At 38.7% G+C, this 19535-nt stretch overlaps 2 protein-coding genes across 5 annotated transcripts in view; both read left to right on the forward strand.

The window, feature by feature from the left end:
• farp2 (FERM, RhoGEF and pleckstrin domain protein 2) overlaps window positions 1-1704 on the forward strand; it is a 36435-nt gene extending 34731 nt beyond the window's left edge. For all 3 annotated transcript variants that reach the window (XM_084722522.1, XM_084722520.1, XM_084722523.1), the window contains exon 27: window positions 336-1704. In XM_084722522.1, coding sequence (XP_084578648.1) covers window positions 336-429 — 94 coding nt within the window. In that variant the 3' untranslated portion in view covers window positions 430-1704. The remainder of the gene's footprint in view (window positions 1-335) is intronic.
• Window positions 1705-6508: 4804 nt separating this feature from the next.
• On the forward strand, window positions 6509-18045 carry boka (BCL2 family apoptosis regulator BOK a). Of its 2 annotated transcripts, none has more exons than XM_084722526.1 (5): window positions 6509-6798; window positions 6927-7379; window positions 11036-11164; window positions 15341-15504; window positions 17244-18045. In XM_084722526.1, the coding sequence occupies exons 2-5, from the start codon at window positions 7166-7168 to the stop codon at window positions 17367-17369; spliced, it is 633 nt and encodes a 210-aa protein (XP_084578652.1). In that variant the 5' UTR covers window positions 6509-6798; window positions 6927-7165; the 3' UTR covers window positions 17370-18045. The 2 variants fall into 2 exon arrangements, with proteins under 2 accessions (XP_084578652.1, XP_084578651.1); XM_084722525.1 differs by having other exon boundaries at window positions 7017-7379.
• The last annotated feature ends 1490 nt before the right edge of the window (window positions 18046-19535 follow it).

The following is a 19535-nucleotide window of genomic DNA, read 5'->3' on the forward strand; positions in this document are numbered from 1 at the left end:
TGACTTTGGATAGAGCTTTAGAATGGCTGTTTCGTGCAGGAAAAGGCTATTGGACTGCAAGGCTAAATGATGAAAATATTGAGTATATATACACTTTAAACTAATATTGCGATTTAATTATTTGTTTGTTTTTTGAGGGGAACTAAAATACATTTGTTGTTTCAATTCATTGCCGAGTTCCATACAAATACTCCTCTATACTTCTCTGTTAGTATGCTACTGTAGATAATACACTGCCTATGAATAAGTACCTCATACATCCCCAACTCAAAAAACCTGAACTATTCCTTTGCAGTAACAGTTTTAAAACCGCCTCTGCTGTCGTCTTTTTGCAGATGGATGGAGGTGATCAAGAGTGCAGCCAGCACTACGGGCCGGATGAGCCTGCTCATACCCAAAGGAGGTCTCATGGAGATAAATGGAAACTGAATCAAACATCGCGTATCTGGAGGCTGGGCCCCCAGGACATCAGAAAGACTGTCCAGTCTCATTCTCACATTTGGACAGTAACAACTGGAGACTGAAAGATGCTGCCAGTTTAAGTGTTAACATTTCTCAGCTTAAAGATTTAATAACAGTCTGTGCTTTTTTTTCTTGATTAATGATGTAAATGATAACATTTGTTCCTCTATACAGGATATAATGAAAGGGAGACATGTATATTTTGATCTGTTTTTTTGCATGTGTAGCGCTCAGTTGGGCTGTTCATATAGACTGATGGGAAATACTGTTATATGGGACCAACTCCAACACAAAGGGCTTAAATTCAGGCTTTTTGGACGGCCCTTGTTTTTAGCACATGATGACTGAAGCTTTGTTGGGTACGGCACTGTGCTACGACTGGGCCACAGATGATATACAGTACGTGGAAAATGAAGGTACAGGATGGTATGTACTTTGAAAGAGGGAGAGACGTGTGCGAGGTGGAGGCGAGCAGAAGGTTCGTGGAATGTTGTAACGAGTTCATTTTGCAGACAGATGGGAAGTTTTAAGAAATTATGCTGCTGTTGCGGCTTTATTTGCCTGATAATGGAAGAATACAAAGGATGTTTCAAATGTTCAAAAGGGAGCTTTTCTGCTTAAATCTCCTGATTAGTTAGGCAGCATTTCGGCCAGTTTGGTGCTACATTTCTCTCATTTTAATATCAGATGTAATCAAATGTATCCTGTTTTTATTTTTGCATAGGGATAACAACTTGAGGAAATACTGTTTAGCGTTTACTGTGTACAAGTTGCAGATTTTTCTTCTAAAAACAACCCATAAGAACATATTTTGAAGTAATTGTACTTGGTGATGATGTCTTGCTGTGTCAGACTGTTTTAGACAAATGGAAGCTGACATACAGGAGACACCAATGACACCTGTTGTCAGTTATTTAGTGCATTACATGCAACCATGGTATTGTTTGGTATATTTTTTTTTTTTGTATGAAGACTGGAATCTTTTTCCCTGTGTGTGTGTGTCTGTGTGTTTGTGTGTGCGGAGAAGCCACTGGAGCTGTAACATAAGGTGATGATGGAGGTCATCTCCAAACCATCTGACATTCTGTGTGTGTAAGAGACTGACTGTTGCACAGTTAACATACAGTATGTTACTCCTATTTATTGTCTAGCATGTCATCAGGGCTGTGCTCCTGGATGCCCTCATGTAGTCCTCATGTTATTCCATTGAAAACCTAACAAATAAAAATCCTTTCAATTTCATCGGGGCTTTGCACAGACAGTTATCAGGTTTATTTTACATACTGTGTGTTGCAGATTTATCAGGAAACATCTTGCCTGCAGATGTCTGTATTTTACATTTAGGTATTTACCTTAAGTTCCTTTACAGCTCACCTGAATAAGAAGCTCCAGGTGCCGGATCATTGCAGCAACACTGATATTTGGCATTTACAGACTGTTTTTCATCACCAATTTGCATCAACAGTGAGACATTTCAAATTTATCATGACATTCAAAACAACCTGCAATCATCCATGAATAAAAAACAAATCAAACTTCACCTTGAGTACAGGGTTAATGCTATTCAAAGTGCTTTACATGAGTGACAAGCTGATAACAACACCAACTGTGTGAGATGAATGCACATGAGAAAGATAATTAAAATGTAATAAAAATTGATAAGGGGAAATAAAACATTTAAATACATTAAATTAAATCTAAATAATGCACATTCTAAAAAAACATGCTAAAGAGGTTTTAGGTTAAGGTGTGATATCAATTCAAATATATCGCTTGTATCATAAAAACTAAAAGTTGCCTCACCAAATGTTTTTGTCCTGCACAACTGTAAGACTTGTGCCAACCTGGGACCTGAGGGTTTTGTCCTGGTTTGTTGATCGGAAGTGTTTCAGACAAGTTGGCTGGTGCAAAAACATAAGGTGCTTAAAGACATGTACAAGAATACTGAAACTGAAAAGAAACTAATGTATGGATTTTAGAATAGGTTCAATGTGTCCTCTCCATCTGATCCTCGTCAGTACCCTGCTGTACTAATTCACAAACCTGAGTCTGCCAAAGCAAATGAAACATGAGCTTGCAGATTCATCTGGTTCCCAGGCTTCCTAGTGAGCACGCAGGCAACAAAATTCTGTTCAATTGTAATTGATTTATAAATTTAAATAATGTCAAAAATATAAATTGATATGTGACAGACATTAAGAATAACAAGAAACAACCAAGCATCTTGCATTTGCTTATGTAGGTCATATAGAGGAATCAGTGTTAAGTTAAAATGACTACATAAGCAGTTAAAAACTCCTTGTGGTATATCAGCTGTAGAGATGTCTGTCCTCTCTCCAGTATAGTGGGACTAAATGGCATTCAGCTTGTGGTGCTCAAAGCACCAAAAACTAAGTTTGAAAAATTCAAAATCAGCGTCTCTCTCCAAAAATCATGACCCGGTTACTCAAGATAATCCAGACTTTGTTGTGAGCAGTTTTTGTTCTAGTAGAAAAGAAACATTCCGGTAGATCCAACTCCAGAAAGAAAGTAATTTCTCACATTTAAACTGTGTTGTGAAAACTGAGCCAAATCAATAGTTAACTACTGTGTCAACACCTGAGCTGATATATGAGAAAAGGTAACGTTGCTTTAACACAGAAGGTTCTGTGCTGCAAAGATATTCTCAAATGACAAGAAAAAAGTTTCACTGAGCCTTTATTCGTGAGCAGGTTGTCTGTTAAAGCTTGAAGAGTTTGCCTTTTCAGTATTTCCAGATCTGCTGAGTCATAAACAAAGCGAGGCATTCCTCAGGCAGGTCCAAACAGCTTGATCACAGGGTGGGGTGGCTTCCCCAGAAATGACATTACAGCTCATCTGCCGAGGAAGTCTATTTGAAGTGTCTTCTGTTAGGGAGTGGAGAAGGTGTGTAGTTACTCGCTGTCTGATATAATGTGTTGCTCTCAAAACAACATGGATACACAGCACCACCACATCCACTGGTGTTATGACATATTTTTAAGAGTTATACAACCGAAAGGCACAATTTATGCTTGTTTAGTTTCCTCTGTCACAATGTTTAGATCTGCAAGTACTGCACTTTATACGTTTACTCCTCTACCATTATCTAACAGGTCTAGTTAATAGACGGGTTGCAGGTTACACACATCAAACATGCTGTATTCCATGTGACTGACAGAATACAATGTGTTTGTCTCAAATCCTCACCATGACTAAGCTTGCTGGATTAGACTGTCAGAAAGGGATCACGTAAGAAATGATCTTCCTCGTTGGTAACACAGTATAATGAGTAGGCAGATTCCATGTCATTGCATGCTTTCACCTTATTTCCTCCTGTTAAAAAGCACAAGCAGGGCTGTATAGAAACACTGAGTCATCTAGCGCCCCAGAGGATAAATTACAGCTCCATCCTAAAGTGACTAATAATGCCTCTAATGACTGCTATTAGACATATGATCATTTGTTTAATCCAGACTAGCTGTTTCCCTCTGATGCCAGCCTTTATGCTAAGATAAACTAACTAGCTGCTGGCCGTCCCTTCAAATTTTAACAGTGGTTGTCAACCTTTTTGAGTCGCAACCTCGCCCTCCAAAATGTAGGATTCAGTGTTTTCTAAGTAGTTATTCTTCATGCATGCCACAGTTTTGGATTCTTCTTCAAATCCGATGAAACAGTTTTGTGAACAGGGAGAGCCTATATTTATATTTTCCCAGACAAAGTTACATTAGCCAGTTAAAGAGAGGCAGGAGGTGATTTCTGTTTAGATAATTTTATTCTTGACATTATATTTTGGGATTATTATAGTGGAAACACTGCTGTTTTTCTCCACAGGCGTCTCCAAAATCAACATAACATGAAAGTTCCTTGAAGCGGCTTTAAAGTCAGAATTTCATAACCTTTGTGGGTTTGAACTTGACCATCTTTTTTCTCTCTGACATGCCCCCCCCCCCCCCCCCCCCCCCCCCACACTTTATGGAAGTGCAATAATAAAACATTGTCGTGCCCCTTTAAGACTTGTCAAATGCTTATTTATCCTTCATGTATTTCCCTACTGAAGTTTGTATTAGTATAATACTAATTATTATCAATAATTATTATTAATTTAGTATATTAGTATATATATTTAATGTGGACAGCATTTCATCCTCTAACAATTTTGAATCTCTGCTGCACAGTTTTCACCCAAAAATGAAAATTCAGTTGCTTAATTTTTCCAGTTTTTTATTGAGAATTATGCAGTTTGATGTCTCATTGTACTCTGAAATGAAATCATAGAACAAATAAACAATTGAAGTTTAAAAATAAATCATGGAATCAATTTATAAACCAAAATGCATTTTAAACGTTTGACTCATCAAAGTAGCGACCACTTGTAGGTTGCTTTGCTTTCACTCTTCTGTTCAGTTCATCTGAAACCAGCTCGATGGGGTTTAAGTCTGGAGACTGTGTTGGCCACTCCATGTTTTCAAGCTTACTATCTTGTTCTTTTTTCCTAAGGTAGTTCTGGTATAGCTTGGACTTTTGTTTTGGGTCATTATCTTGCTGTAGGATGAATTCCTGATCAACTAGACGCATACCAGAGGTTACTGCATGGCGCTGCAGAATGCTGTGGTAGCCGTTTTGGTTCAGGGTGCCTCTCACTCTGTACAAGTCACTTGCAAAACAGCCCCAGACCATCACGCTTCCTCCTCCATGTTCGACAGTTGATGTCACACACTGAGGAACCATCCTTTCACCTACTTGACAGCGTATAAAAATCCTGTGTGATGAACTGAAAATTTAAATTTTTGATTGATCAGTCCATAACACCTTCTTCCAGTCTTCAGTAGTCCATTGGCAGTGTTTCATGGCCCAGGCAAGCCTCTTTTTCATATTCTGACGTCTTAACAATGGCTTTCTTGCTGCAACTCGACTTGTCAAACCTGCAACTCGAAGTCTTCTCTTCACAGTTGAAACTGAGACTTGTTTACTACGACCACTATTAGCTGTTATCCTGTGAGCCACCTATCACACAAGCTGTTGACTCTCAGAAACTTGTCTTGTGATTCTGTTGTGGCTTTGGGTCTACCAGAGCTCTTCCTGTCAGAGTTCCCCCAGTTTCTGAGTGCCTTTTGTACTCACTGACATCTTGACTTTCCTCGCTATTTCTCTGTAGGAAAGACCTACAGTTTTAAGTGTTATGATGGTCTGTCTCTCTTCCATTGTTAATTGCCTTTTTCTTGCCATTTTTATAGCAACACACTACTTTCTGCAGTACAATACTGTTCAAATAATGCTCATGGGGGTATGCTACCATAGTGTGTTCAAATACTACTTTTATGCAGACAGAGGAGATTGTAAAGAATCAAGAAAAGTTGGGACACCTGTAGGAATTAGTAGCACCAACTTTCAAGGCTTGATCAACCTCCATTGCTGCAGAACACCTTTAAGTTGTTAACCCTGAAAAAGGCCTTTTTGTATAATTCTGAAATGTACATTATTTTTCAGTTTTGGGTAACCTTATCATTTTTTTTTAACCTCTAGCAGTTCACCACTTACCTTTGTACCATTTCAAGCTATTCATTGGACTTGAACAGCTTGAATTTCAATAAAAACTGGAAAAATTGGGGTGTTCTAAAACTTTTGACCAGTAGTGTACTGCACGTCTGGCATAACCCAAGTCTGCTAAAGCCCTGACACGCTGTTCACTTGCATGAGCACACCGTAACACCACACACACATGCACACACATGTGAACGTGGCTCCAAGCTAAGGATCTACAGTGAAAATTCAGGCTAAAAACAAGGTGTAAATGGTATCTCTCAAGTCAACTTGGCATGTTGGGGCTTTAGGAGACTTGGATTACACCAGACGAGCAGTATGGAGGCTTTTTTTTTTTTCTTTAAAGTTACAAGATCCTGCAACACTGTTTTCCTGTGAAACTCCAGCAGTGCTTTGTGGATTAAAAAACTAATCCTGACCTTCAATCCACATGCGGGTAAGTAAATAATGACTGAATTTCCATTTTGGGGTGAACTATCCCTTTAAATGACCCCAGTCACGATAGCAGTAGTGATACTGTGTGTGTCTGTGTGTGTGTATTAATCTGAGTTGGGATGGGGGCGGAGGGGCGGGGCTTATGTCGCTCTGCCTCTCCGCCTTTGGACTTCACAATAAGTGCCCTTAGAAGGAAAGCCTGTCAGACTATAAATTTGGGGCACATTTTTTTTATGTGGCAGCAAATCTTCAGTTCATAAACGTCAGATATCAAAAGCACTTTTCTGCTCAGAGACAAGCCAGGATGCGGCCCGCTTAGGACACCACTGAATCTGCTGCATATTTGCCTGTTCATTGTCGGTAAGTGTGATTTCAATGTCCTTACCTTTATTATTAGCGTGTATGGGCGCGTTTACTGTAACTTTATGGATTCATATAACTTTTCTGGTCCGTTGTCAAACTTTTCTCTCTCTCCTCTTGGGTGTTAGATCTTGCAGTCTCAGTGCTGCGTTTGCGTCGGACAGCTTTATCCAGGCTATCAAAAGATGTCCACGAACTAATCCGTGTTTGTTATGCAGGATAATCTCCAGAGGTCGTACCCTCCACAGGACCAGAAAAGGGACGGAAAAGGGGGGGTACGTGTGCTAGGGGAGAAGTGGCCGCTGTGCGAGGCGGCGGAGGCGGGGAGGCGAGCAGCGCAGTCCGCGGCGGATGACCGGACAGGGGCATGGAGATGTTGCGCCGCTCCTCTGTGTTTGCGGCCGAAGTGTTTGACCGCTCTCCCACCGACAAGGAGCTGGTGTCCCAGGCCAAAGCGCTGTGCAGGGACTATATTCACTCCAGGCTGAACCGAGCCGGGATAGGCTGGTCGAAACCTGAACACGGACTGGCTGCATCAGGTGGGACTCTGGGGGAGATCTCGTCGGTCCTGCTGTGGCTGGGTAAGTTCTGGACATGGTCTATCAAGCACTGTAGGAACTTTATGTTTATGCATGCAGAACATCATGTCACCATAACATATAAGATCATATAACATCTGAGATCACAGCATGAAAACCCATATAGTTTTCCTACAATAGGGGAGACCTGGGGCAATTGTCACTTCTTCTTCTTTTTTTTTTAAAGATTTTCCTTCATAACTCACAGACTGCTTGAAATACACCAAACATATTTTGATATAAGAACATATATTATGTGCACTAATTAATAATACAGTTGATATATTTTCAGCAACAAGGACAAGACACTGCTGTAATATCTAATAATGTCACTTTTTTGTATATGGTTCAGACTCTATTATGTCAGGCGTCATATGCATTTAAAGCGAAAGTCTATTTCTATTTTTGCAGATAACTAGACAGCTGTTGTAGTTGAAACTAGATTGTAGTTATTTGAATTGAGTTCAAAATCATTTTACACATTTTACATGTCAGCACAGACAAACAATGTGCTTACATTGGGCCGTCTTGCAGCCATGACAAAATCTTGTATGCTAGCTAGCAACACCTCAATGAGCGTAATTTTTTGTTCATGTTCATTTTTAACCAGTAACCTAGAGATGAAAGTTCAAATTCACAGTCATCTAATTTTAAACAGCAGAAGAAAAATCCTGAACATCCAAAAAGTAAATTTCATACCTCAAAAACAGTTTATTGTTGAAAACTTTTGCTGAGGTGAAATTATCCCAATCCCGTTCCACAGGTAGAGAAAGAATCCTACTGAGCATGTACAAGAGTTGGTGTCATCACTCTAGCTTGTTTTTGATTGGAGGAATTAAGCAATTTATATTTGATCATTTAAATTTACGCAACATGGGTTTTTAAAAACACAGAGACTAATATTTCTAGACTCAGTGTGCTTAAATTTGACTCCTTTTAGTCAAGAAACATGAAGACACCCAAGAAGACAAAAAAGAAAAGAAAAGAAAAGAAAAAAGAAAAAAGAGCATTGTAAAAGGATGGTTCACCTTAAAATCAAAAATACATATTTCCTCTGACCTGTAGTGCCATTTAGCCATCCAGATTGTTTTGGAGATACCAGCTGTGGAGATGACTGCCTGCTCCAGAATGTTACTGAACTACATAGCACTCGGGTTGTGGTGCTCAATGCACCAACAATGATGTTAGAAAAACTCAATCATGACTTTATCAAGATAATCCACAGACCTTGTTATGAGACCTTGCATGTTGGAACAATTTTCTGTCTATAGAACTTCACCCATGAACGGCATCACCATTCAGAGGAAATAAAAACATTAATGGCGTCCTCATATGAGCTGTAACATTTGCACCACTAAGCCAGCTCACACGGTCATGTGGTTGATGGATGTTATTCAATAGAAAGAAAGTAGTTCCAGATATCTCCAAAACTTGCCAACACACACCAAAACTAGATCAATAAATAGCAATGCTGGTAAAAGAAAAAATATGTGTATTTGATTTTGGGGTGGACTGTCCCTTTAACAATGAAGCAATAGCACATATCTGTCTGAAAAGAGAACAAACTATAAAAAACTACTTTCAGATCTTCATTTAGAGATACTTATACTCAACAGTTCTTAAAATAATTTTTTTAAAAATGATGCAAAAATCCACTAAACATGGGAAAAATCCAAATTATAACAGATAATTTTATAGAATTTTGGTTTGGGCTCAGGATTTATAAACAGATTTGATAATCCTGGCTGTGATCCTGTTCAACATAACATCTCATAAATCAGACATTTGATGTTAGATTACCTTTCGTTTTCATTAGCGGACCTGCAGGTGATTCCTGGGAATCCCTACAAAAAATGAGGGACGCAGTTTCATTTAAGTCATATTTTCCTCCCTGGATGATTGCCCAGTATGACAACTGATAGACAACAGATGGCTCCTCCAGTCTGAGGTTTCACTTAACCATTTGTGGTTATCACCCCACCTCCAGTGTAGGTAGTTATTCAATTCACTGGAAATTCAGATCTGACAAAGACAGTGTTTGGGAACACTTTCCAGGAAAGAATCTTTCAGATGATTAAAAAAACAATTAAAACAGAGTTGGCAAACCAGTGAGAAGAAATATCAAGACATGAATGACTTTTGGACTTTGTTTCCTTTGAAGTCTACTGGATAAGAAGTTATTCCAGGTTACAGCAACACATCTACTGCTCATACATTAAAATTCAGGTAAAATCAGACTTTAAAGGAATATGTTTTTTTTTTTGTTTTTTGGTTTTTTTTTCAGTTTTGGAAAATACATTTACTTTACTGCTGAGAGCTAGATGAAAAGATGGATATTACTGTCACGTTTCTCTGATAAATTTATATCTGGAGCCAGCAGCTGATTAGCTTAGCACAAAAACTTGAAACAGCTAGCCTGCCTCTGTCCAACAAAATCTGCCTACTAGCACCTCTAAACTCACTAATCAACATGTTACTTCTTTATTTAATCCATACAAAAATAACAGTAATGTGCCTGGCTATTTCTTGTCTGGTACCAGTTGCCAGACTACCAGCAGAGACTCTGGGAAGTTACCTTTGGATAGAGCAAAGCTAGGTGTTTCCCCCTGCCTCCAGTCTTTAAGTTGCACGAACCAAAGCTAAGATCCAGACAAGTATTTAGACAAGACATGAGAGAAGTATCAAATTTCTCATCTAACTTTCAGCATAAAAGTGAATGAGTGCATTTCTTAAAATGTTGACCTAGTCCTTTAAGTTAAAAAAGTAGATTTTATCCATTTGATATTCTTTAATTAGGATAATACTTTCACAGCCACTCAGAGTGATACAATTTGTAAAAATGTTATCACTGTAGGCCTCCTGTCTTTATTTGAATCAGATCAGGGGCATGAAAAAATAAAAAGTTTTAGTTTTATTAATCAGACTGTTCTTTTAAAGTCAAGAGACTATGTAGCTTTTTGCTAAATAGTGACCACTGTGGCTACAAGTGACAAAACAGGATAGGTAAGATGCAAAACTCTTGTTATAGTAGCACAAGTGGAGAAAAAATATAAAGTCAGCTAACTGACTCAGTTTTGGCTTATGGCAAGGTTCAACTTAAGTTTTCTAACATTAGCTAGTACTAGCTACTGTAATCAACTAGTCATATCAGAACAAGTAAGGCTGTACTAGCAAAACCACTGAGGGTATTGAACTGAGCAAGGGTTCTTTCTATTACTAAAGAAGTCAGCTATTCTTTTGTTTTGAGTTTGATGATGTCATGAAGTAGCATGGAGTCATGGGAATTGTTTTCAGTGTTTAACAACCACCATTACCAATTAAAATAAACAGTCATGCTCCATCACAGCCAAGCAATGTGAACACAGTGAACAATAGAGGCTAGCTAGTTGACGCACTAAAAAATGAAACACCCTGTTACCTTGAATAAAATTATGGATTCTTCGTTCGTTCTTTGTTCTTAGTTTACAACATTGTCAGAAACATTTGAGATAATACAGTGTACAACAAAATATGTAACATAGGTCTCATTTGTAGACATTTTAATGTGAAAAATGTATATATTACATATTACTTTAGCTGTGTGTATAGCCTAAATGCAAAGCCAAAGATGCTGCAAACGCTTTTTTTTAATGATTTTATTCTCTTATGTTTTTTGCCAGGTGATGAGCTGGAATACCTTCGACCCAACGTTTACCGCAATGTAGCGCGACAGCTCAACATCACAGTGGCGTCAGAGAGCATTGTGTCTGATGCTTTCCTGGCTGTGGCTGCAGACATTTTCTCTACAGGTAGGTCCACATCAACATCAGGATTGGGAGGGTTTATTTTGAAAATGTATTCTGATACAAGTACTGATTACCTGTTAAAAAATGTAATCAATAAACTAATCTAAGTATCCCAATACTCTAGAGGCCATGTTAATGGATTAACTGAAAGAAAGATAATCCTGTTTAATAATCCCCATTTTCACAAAATGTAATTGTAATCTGATTACATTTTTTCCCTGTAATTGTAATGGAATTCAATTACCTTTTTTGTATCCTGATTATGTAATCCTGTTATTCCCCAAGCCTGATCGGCATGTGGTTGTACTGTAAACCAGGCCACGCATGCAGTCGTGGATCAAGGGAACTAACTTTAGTGCTTTGTTATCAGGTTTATTTCTGAGTGACACTACTTGGACTTGAAAATAAAGGAAGCTAACAGAGCGTTTGTCCTTTTAGGGAAGTTCTTCATTTTGTTGTCATTGGGAAGGAGGAACTTAAGAGCTTCAGGCAAATATAATAAAGATATTGACTGTTTGGAGAACTTGAATTACTGGAACAATTCAGAGTTTCTCCTATCCAATTCCAGCCTACTTTTCATATAAACACCTCTTATCCAGGGTGACCGCAGGACCCTTCAGTTAGTCAGAAACATTTTTTGCTGTCATTATCTTCTTACAGGAAAGGAACAGTAGGGAAAACATTCAGTCCATATTAGGTGAAGTTGTTGGTAGAGCAAGTGATTGTTACAGACAGTTTGGACCCCACCCAGGGAGATCAGTCATGAACCTCAGCTGGCTTATTCCTCAGGGAATGTAACAAAGCAAATGGTTGCGAGCCCAAATCAGGTTGGTCTGGTCGTCAGCATGTGCATGTGCATGTTACTAACAAAAATCTCTGACCACTTCAGGCATTTTAAAGTGAAAGAACAGCTACTTTAACCCAAACATCCTCTTGTGGTTAAAAGTAAAAGTGTGGTGTTTAATTAGGAATTTATGTAGGGTAAAACAAGTTGCAGTGAGGTTTTAGTTTCAGTTTGCAAAATGAAGCCCTCAATGATTACAGGGTAAATTTCAACATACAGTAAAAACTGACAGTCTAGACGTGTCGCTGGGTGAGGAGGAAGTCATGGGCAGCGGAAGATTATGACCACAGACTTGTCTGATGTGTATGAGCTCCGTCACAAACATCTTGCTGTCTTCAACTAAAACATGTGCTCACATCCTACATGTTACACCACGCAGTGACAACGTGAGATAATATGACATTTTGGGAAACCTACAACATATTGCTCCTTTTTCAAGCAATGATGGGACCTGAGGGCAACAAAGAATAAGTTTTCCAACATAAGGGTGCCGTTGTGCAAGACCCTCACTTTTAATGAGGGACAGACAATAATATTGGCACATCATCGGTATTTAAAAGATTTCAAATTGATTACTACATGGCTTTGTGAAATACTCAATTCTGACTGGTCAGTTACAGCATTCTAAGGTCTGTTGTTTCTGTTCACGAGACCATGGCTTTGTGTAACAGACAGTTGCTATGAAGAACAGACTGTTGCTGTGGACACAGATCTGATCATAGACGATGGAGGAAGAATGAAATCAAAATCAGTGACATTAATATTTTGTGTCCATTTTTTTTTTGTCAGTAAGTAACCATGTAATAAGAAGGACAATGTATAGTGAATAGGTGATTATTGTGAAATAAATTCCTTCCCTTCCTGCATCATCCTGTTGGGGTTTATTTTGCAACAATGACCCACTCACTGTACATTATACCTATATAAGAGCATGCATAATAATATCTTAATTACAGGAGAGACTTGATGTTCTTTGCAATTAGGTGGTAAGAGAATGTGTGCATATATGAGTATCAACATTTTCATTGGCCAAAATCAGTTAGAAAACATCAGGATATCAGAAAAAATCCAATATTGTGCACCCCCACTTTTAACCTGAAAGGGCATCCTTATGGGATACGTGGTTCCTTTTTGCCCTTATGTTAAGAAAAGCATGTTTTTTCTATCATGTCAGTCTGTATACAGTAACAGCCAATCTGGCTGCTTGGGTGGAACCCCATGTAAGGCCACACTGAAGGTATCAAGGTTCATTTATTGTCATTTTACAACACAGGGTTGCACAATAAATGTGCACTGCGCTGCACTGATTTTACACATAAAAGTCAGTTTACTAGTTCTGAAAAGTACAACCCAGTCTGTCTTTAAACAAGCCTCGTCAAGTAAGAGAAAATACCCCCTATGATGTCATCATGGTTGTCTCAGCTTGGGCTGATTTGCATGATATGGTCATTTTACATCCCTTATAGTGCAGCTTGAGTGAAGGTTTTATTGAACACACATTATTTGCATTTTATTGTCTGATTCAGGATACTTAAAAATGAATTACTATCACAACTTGTTGACTGTTCAAACTGACAGTCTTTATTCTGTTGCTCTGGTCTTCACACAGTCTTAGTAGAATGAAACAGGATGGAGCTGCCAGGTTTCTCAAATCTTTTATGTTATGCAATCTAGCAAAAAGTTACTTTACCTTAATCTCTAAACTCACCATACACTCTTACAAATAAAGGTGCTGACCAGAACCATTAAGGATTCTTCAGATTGTCTCCATAGGAGAACCCGTTCGGTCCTCTTTTATAAAGGTTCCACTTGGAACTCCCCCAGAGAGCTCTACCTAGAACCCAACATAACTGGTTTTACCTGAAGCCATCTGTGAAATGTTCCACCCAGAACCACCTATGAGAGGTTCTACAGAAAACTCTTTTATATTCCAAGGGTTTCATCTAGAGCCCAGCCAGCGGGTTATTCAGAGAACCTTTTTATATTCCAAGAGTTTTATCTTGAGTAGTATTTCTGAAAGTTTTCACACCGTGTGCCACTTCAAATAAAAAATATTAAGCTCTTCAAGAACCGCACCATTTTCTGCTTGCAGGAAACTTCACCAGCGCTTATTAAGTAGCCACGAGCACTTACACTTGGTTTGCTCAAAATATTCTGCCTGTGATCATACTAGTTCCTGTTTGGAGCCACGATTGCTGTGTTTTTGAACCATTCATTTTCATTAACTTCATTATAGCTCCACTCACTATCTCACCATCCCAGTTCAGCTCCTAACTACTGCTAATTAGGCTGATGTTGGAACAAAAATACAGGAAAAACAGTTGTTTTAAATTGCATTACAGTGATCTAATATTTCATGTATTTGTATCAAAATTTGTTGTAGAAAGAGCTTGTGTACCACCAATGGTACAAGTAGCACAGTTTGAGAATCTAGGATCTAGAACATACTGAGGGGGTTCCACAGAGAACATTTTTATATATCCAAGGGTTTGATCTAAAACATACTAAAGGGGTTCCACCAAGAACCTTTTTATATTCCAAGTGTTTTTTTTAGAACCCATCCAGGGGAGTTCTACTGCAAACCTTTCTATATTATGCTATAAAGAACCCTTGACGAAAGAGTATTCAAGGATTTCAACAATCTTTGAAGAACTTTCTTCCAAAAAGGGTTCTTTGGATGAAAATGGTTCTTAATGGAACCATTAGTCTTACAAAGATCCCTCAATAAACCTTTTCTTCAAAATAGAGTTCATTAGAAGCAAATGGTTTTGGGTAGAACCTTATTTCTAAGAGTGTAAATTAGACAGCATTGTCCTGCGAATACCAGATATCTTAGTTAAAGAGAACCGTGACCTACATTTAGGAGACTCTAGGAATGAATCAGAGGACAGTTCCAGAAGATGGATGGAGTTGAGGCTCAGCTTGTATGTGCTGGACATGTAAACACTGCAAAAATAGTCTGAAGCTTTGACTGCAAATGGCGTGGCGGCAGAAAGCGTTACTCAACATGTGAACTGAGTTGGAAGAATGATCTGCTCACTAATCTACCGAAGCGCACCGCCTGCCTGCTGCTCCAAGCCTTGTGTTTGGGTTTTCGTCTCTGTGGGACAGACAGACATGAAGGCATACTGCCTGGCTGCTGCTGGGGTTTTTATTTTGTCCATCCATCTTTGAAGAGAGCTGCTGACAGACGTTTGCTGCCCTAAAAACTCGCCCAGCTCTTCGAAAAGAGCAGGCTCCACACATCAGAAGGCTGCACAGACAGTAAACGACTGTGTATAAAGCTTTGAGTGGTTAGATATGTTCTAATGATGGTACGACTTGTCTCCTATCAGGTGTGACGTGGGGAAAGGTGGTGTCTTTGTACGCTGTGGCAGGAGCCTTGGCAGTGGATTGTGTTCGCCACGGTCATCCAGCTATGGTCCATACCATTGTCGACTGCATGGGGGAGTTTGTCCGCAAGAGCCTGACCTCCTGGTTGAAAAGGAGAGGCGGCTGGGTAAGAGAAACTTCTTGTTTTTATATTTGATAACTTGTTTGTGTGAGTGTTGCTGTTCATAGAACTCTGAGGCCTCTTTTCTAGGTAAGGTTGTGTGTTTTCTCCTGTTTGCGCCATGCTGGGTGTGTCAAAGTATGTCAGTTCTTAAAACAGTGAAAAATACAAAAAAGAGCTCAAGATGACTTCAACAAAATTTGCTCTTTTTGTCTGAGTCCCAAATCCAAACATTTATTTTATAAGACATTCAAACATCTGAGTCCAAAACTTTGCTTGAAATTTTGACTAATAAGAATAGTATGAGAGAAATGAATCAAATTTAACTTTTTAAAGATTTGTTTTGGTTTGCAAAAGCTAACAGCTACACATAGAGAAGAGGCAGTGCTTCAGACAGAGTAGTAAACATGTCCTCTGTGGAATCCTGTTAATGGGAAAAGTCTGTCTGATAAAATCCTGCAGAAACAATAAAATGAAAGACGGAACAAGGCCTGGCAGCGTGCCTCTGTCTGTGTTCTGCTCTGCTGGAAAGAGCACAACAAATGAACAAATGAATGCCCGGGTGCTCTGAGAAACAGCACCCAAGTCAGCTCTGTTTTGAAGATAAGTGGAGTGTGACAAAGTGAAGAGCAATGCTTTGTATAACCGACCTCATCTGCACAAGTGAGTCGCAGACTAAACTCAAACTGCAATATTTCTACACTGGGACATGATGACAGCGTGTAGGAAACTGAAATAACATCCAGTGATATAAAGGAGGGTCTGAGAGGGAGATTTAATGTCAGGACTGACGCTCTCTATTGAATTTTATTGTTAAATAAGTTGATTTCTGAAGTATTTCTGAAGTAAGCATAGCTGAGATCACAGTGTTGGCTTTGGCTTTTAAATAACATATTTGTGGGCAAGTTGTGGCTGCAGATTGACAAATCAAGAGCACATGTAGGGTTTATAAGGTCTCTTTGTTGCATATTTGCTTCAAATGTGACTTTTTTGTATGTGTGTAGAGATGGTCCGATCCAGTATTGGTAACAGGGGGCCATACTGACGGAATTCACCCATCAGACACTGAGCTAATGTCAACAACCTGTCCGCATACCAATCCAAAGTTCGACGTTTTACGATTCTGTTAAGTGTAATTACTGAATGCCGCTAACCTGACCTTGTGTGGCCTTTGTCACACAGCACCATCTGGGAAATCATCCTTAGAAACTGTTTGGAAAAGGGCAGGCACTTTCAGGGAAGCTAAAACAGGAGCTAAAGCATCTTTTCCATTGAGAAGAGCCTTCAGTGCTCTGCTCTCAGTGAAGAAATACTCTCCAGTTCTGATAGAAGTGAATCAAGTTGAGAATATCCCAACATGTAACCAAAACCATTTACCAGTAATAATATCAAGTCTGAGGTTTTTAAACACTACAGATGCAGACCCCAGTGCTACTTGACAAGCTAAGTGGGACTGAAGAAATGTTCTCGCCAGCTCATTCGTGGTTCTAAGTTTCTAAACCAGCACAAAATTTACAATTACCAACATTAACCTCCATGTTTGGAACAGACACATTACAAACTAACAAAAAGAAACATTTCTATTTTGAAGCATAAAATGGCAAACTAAAATCACAGCAGCAATAATAATAAAAATTATAATAATAAACATCAAGAAAAAAGAGCTCTGGTATCAGTGTAGTATGTTCTCAGTCAGTTTACCTGGTGAACTCTTGTATGACTCTGCGTCCTCTCTGCTGCTACAGGTGGACGTAACAAAATGCGTGGTGAACACCGATCCCAGCTTTCGCTCTCACTGGCTGGTGTCTGCTGTCTGTGCCTTTGGACACTATCTGAAGGCCACCGTGTTGTACCTCCTCAGGGAGAAGTGAGACAAAGTCACACACTGGATTCGGAGCAGGATGACCGGCTCTGTACACCACAACCACTCCACTAAACGCATCCACTTTGGATTATGTTTACACGTGTTTACACTGAGCCTTCATTGATGAACACCTACCCCTTCACAGAAAACAGACTGTCTGTGCTTCTTGTGCTTCCACTGCTAGATTGTCTATTTATTGTTAGAGTTATATTACGCACACGTTTGATATGAATGTATAAAATTACACACTATGTTTTTAGCTCTTCATTTTACCACAAACAGCAGAACTGCCCTTTTTGCTGCCTGTTTGGCAGTGGTTTGGCTGCCCCTAGTGGTTGAAAATGGTAACTGCTGTCTGTTGACATACAGAGAAAATTCCTGAAGATCCTGAGGCTGAAGAGCTCTACTTCTCACCTGGACAGCATATATGGCCCAACACACTGGTGCATGCTAGATGCAAAATACAATATATTTCCCCCTAGTTAAGGGACTGTATGAAAATTATTAGCGTGAGGGGGTTCAGAAAAGGGCAAGGGTTTATTTATTTTTGCTTTTTGCTGAAGGGAGGATAGTCTGAATTGTTTTAGGGAGAGCAGGGTAGTGTTTTTATTTATTTATTTTTCTCACTCCAAATTTATGTTTTATTTCTATGGAAGAATATTAGGGCCAGACATGAGGAAAAAGAGAAAAGGAAGGTTGAAATCTAGCTTTTCAAGAATAAATCCAAAATGTTGAGAATAAAGTCGAACTTCCAGTAAAAAAAATTAGAGGAGGAAGATTTTCTTTAATTCTGCATTTTAAGGATAAAGTTGAGAGTCAAGGTAAAACAGAGAATTAAGTTGAAATACCAAGGCGAGAATGAAGTTGTAATAGTATTTCAACTTTATTCTTGACATTTTGACTTTATTCTCAACATTTTGACTTTATTCTCAAAATGCAAAGTAAAGGCCCCAATACTCTTTCGTAATTTTTCTTATACATGGCAATAAATACTGAAAATACTGACATTTGACTTTATTCTTACAATTTTGACTTTATTCTTGATATTTTGACTTAATTTTAAACATCCAAAATTGAAAAAGAATCTTCTGACTTTTTTCCTTAATGTGGCCCCAATGCTTAGTCAAATCTTTCAACCTGCCTTAGCAATAATACTTTGAAAAATTACACATGATGGCTTTAATGTGAGCAATGGGTCATAGCGCAACTCCTTGTCATATAGGACAGTGATCCAGGCTTCATCAAGGCTTTATTTCTGTCATCACAATCAGCTAAAAGCAAACAGGAACAATATCTACTTTATCTTTTAAATGTGTCCTAAAAAGGTGGCCTGTAATATAGCTGAGTTCTCCTGCACCACTGATGTAGTTGGCATTAATGGTGTGATATACCATCAGCACTGACTGGACAGTCACATAAAAAAATGATAAATTCTCCCTTTAATTATGCCTGGACAGGCCTTATTTGTTTGTTTGTATAATTTTCATACAGTCCCTGTTTAATCTGTTAATTGAGCCTACAATTACTACATGTACAGTTTGTATTCAGACAGCACTATACATTTAATGCAACCTTTTCTCTCTCTTCGTTGTTCACTGTGAGGCTGTGTATTATATTGCTGTGCTGTAACTGCATAATGCAAGTGACAGTATATTTTCTCTGAGTTAGAGCACTTTGATAACATTTCTTTTCATGAGTAGAATTTATTCCATGAATAATTTCACTTTTTTGAGGCATGTAGCACTAGGAGTCCTAGAAAATCAGCAAATGTTTGTGAGTCATCTGCAGTTGTAAATATGAGCAATAATAAATGGTTCTTACATAAATCTGTCAAGTCTGCAGTGGTAAAACAAATGATAATAAACATATTCTGTTTTGCAGCTGTTTTCCAGGAGGTAAGCAGTCAAACAGTCCATTGTAGGGGTCTGGTGATGCATAATCCCAGACTGGTGTGAGTTAGTGATTGCATGTCAACTAATGAACATTTGAATACTGTTATAATATGAAGTAGCTGCACTCTGCGAGTAGAGGATGTAATATTGAAATTCATACTTCCAGATGTTTGTATCCAGGTGTAGTTAAGCAAGGCATTTCATAAGGCTTTTGGCATTCAGTGTTTTTCACACTGAACTTACTGAGTGAAAGCAATCTAAAAAATCTGTATCAGAAGTGT

The sequence above is a fragment of the Lutjanus erythropterus genome, chromosome 7 (genome assembly GCF_056507025.1).
Source record: "Lutjanus erythropterus isolate fLutEry1 chromosome 7, fLutEry1.hap2, whole genome shotgun sequence".
NCBI lineage: Eukaryota > Metazoa > Chordata > Actinopteri > Lutjaniformes > Lutjanidae > Lutjanus > Lutjanus erythropterus.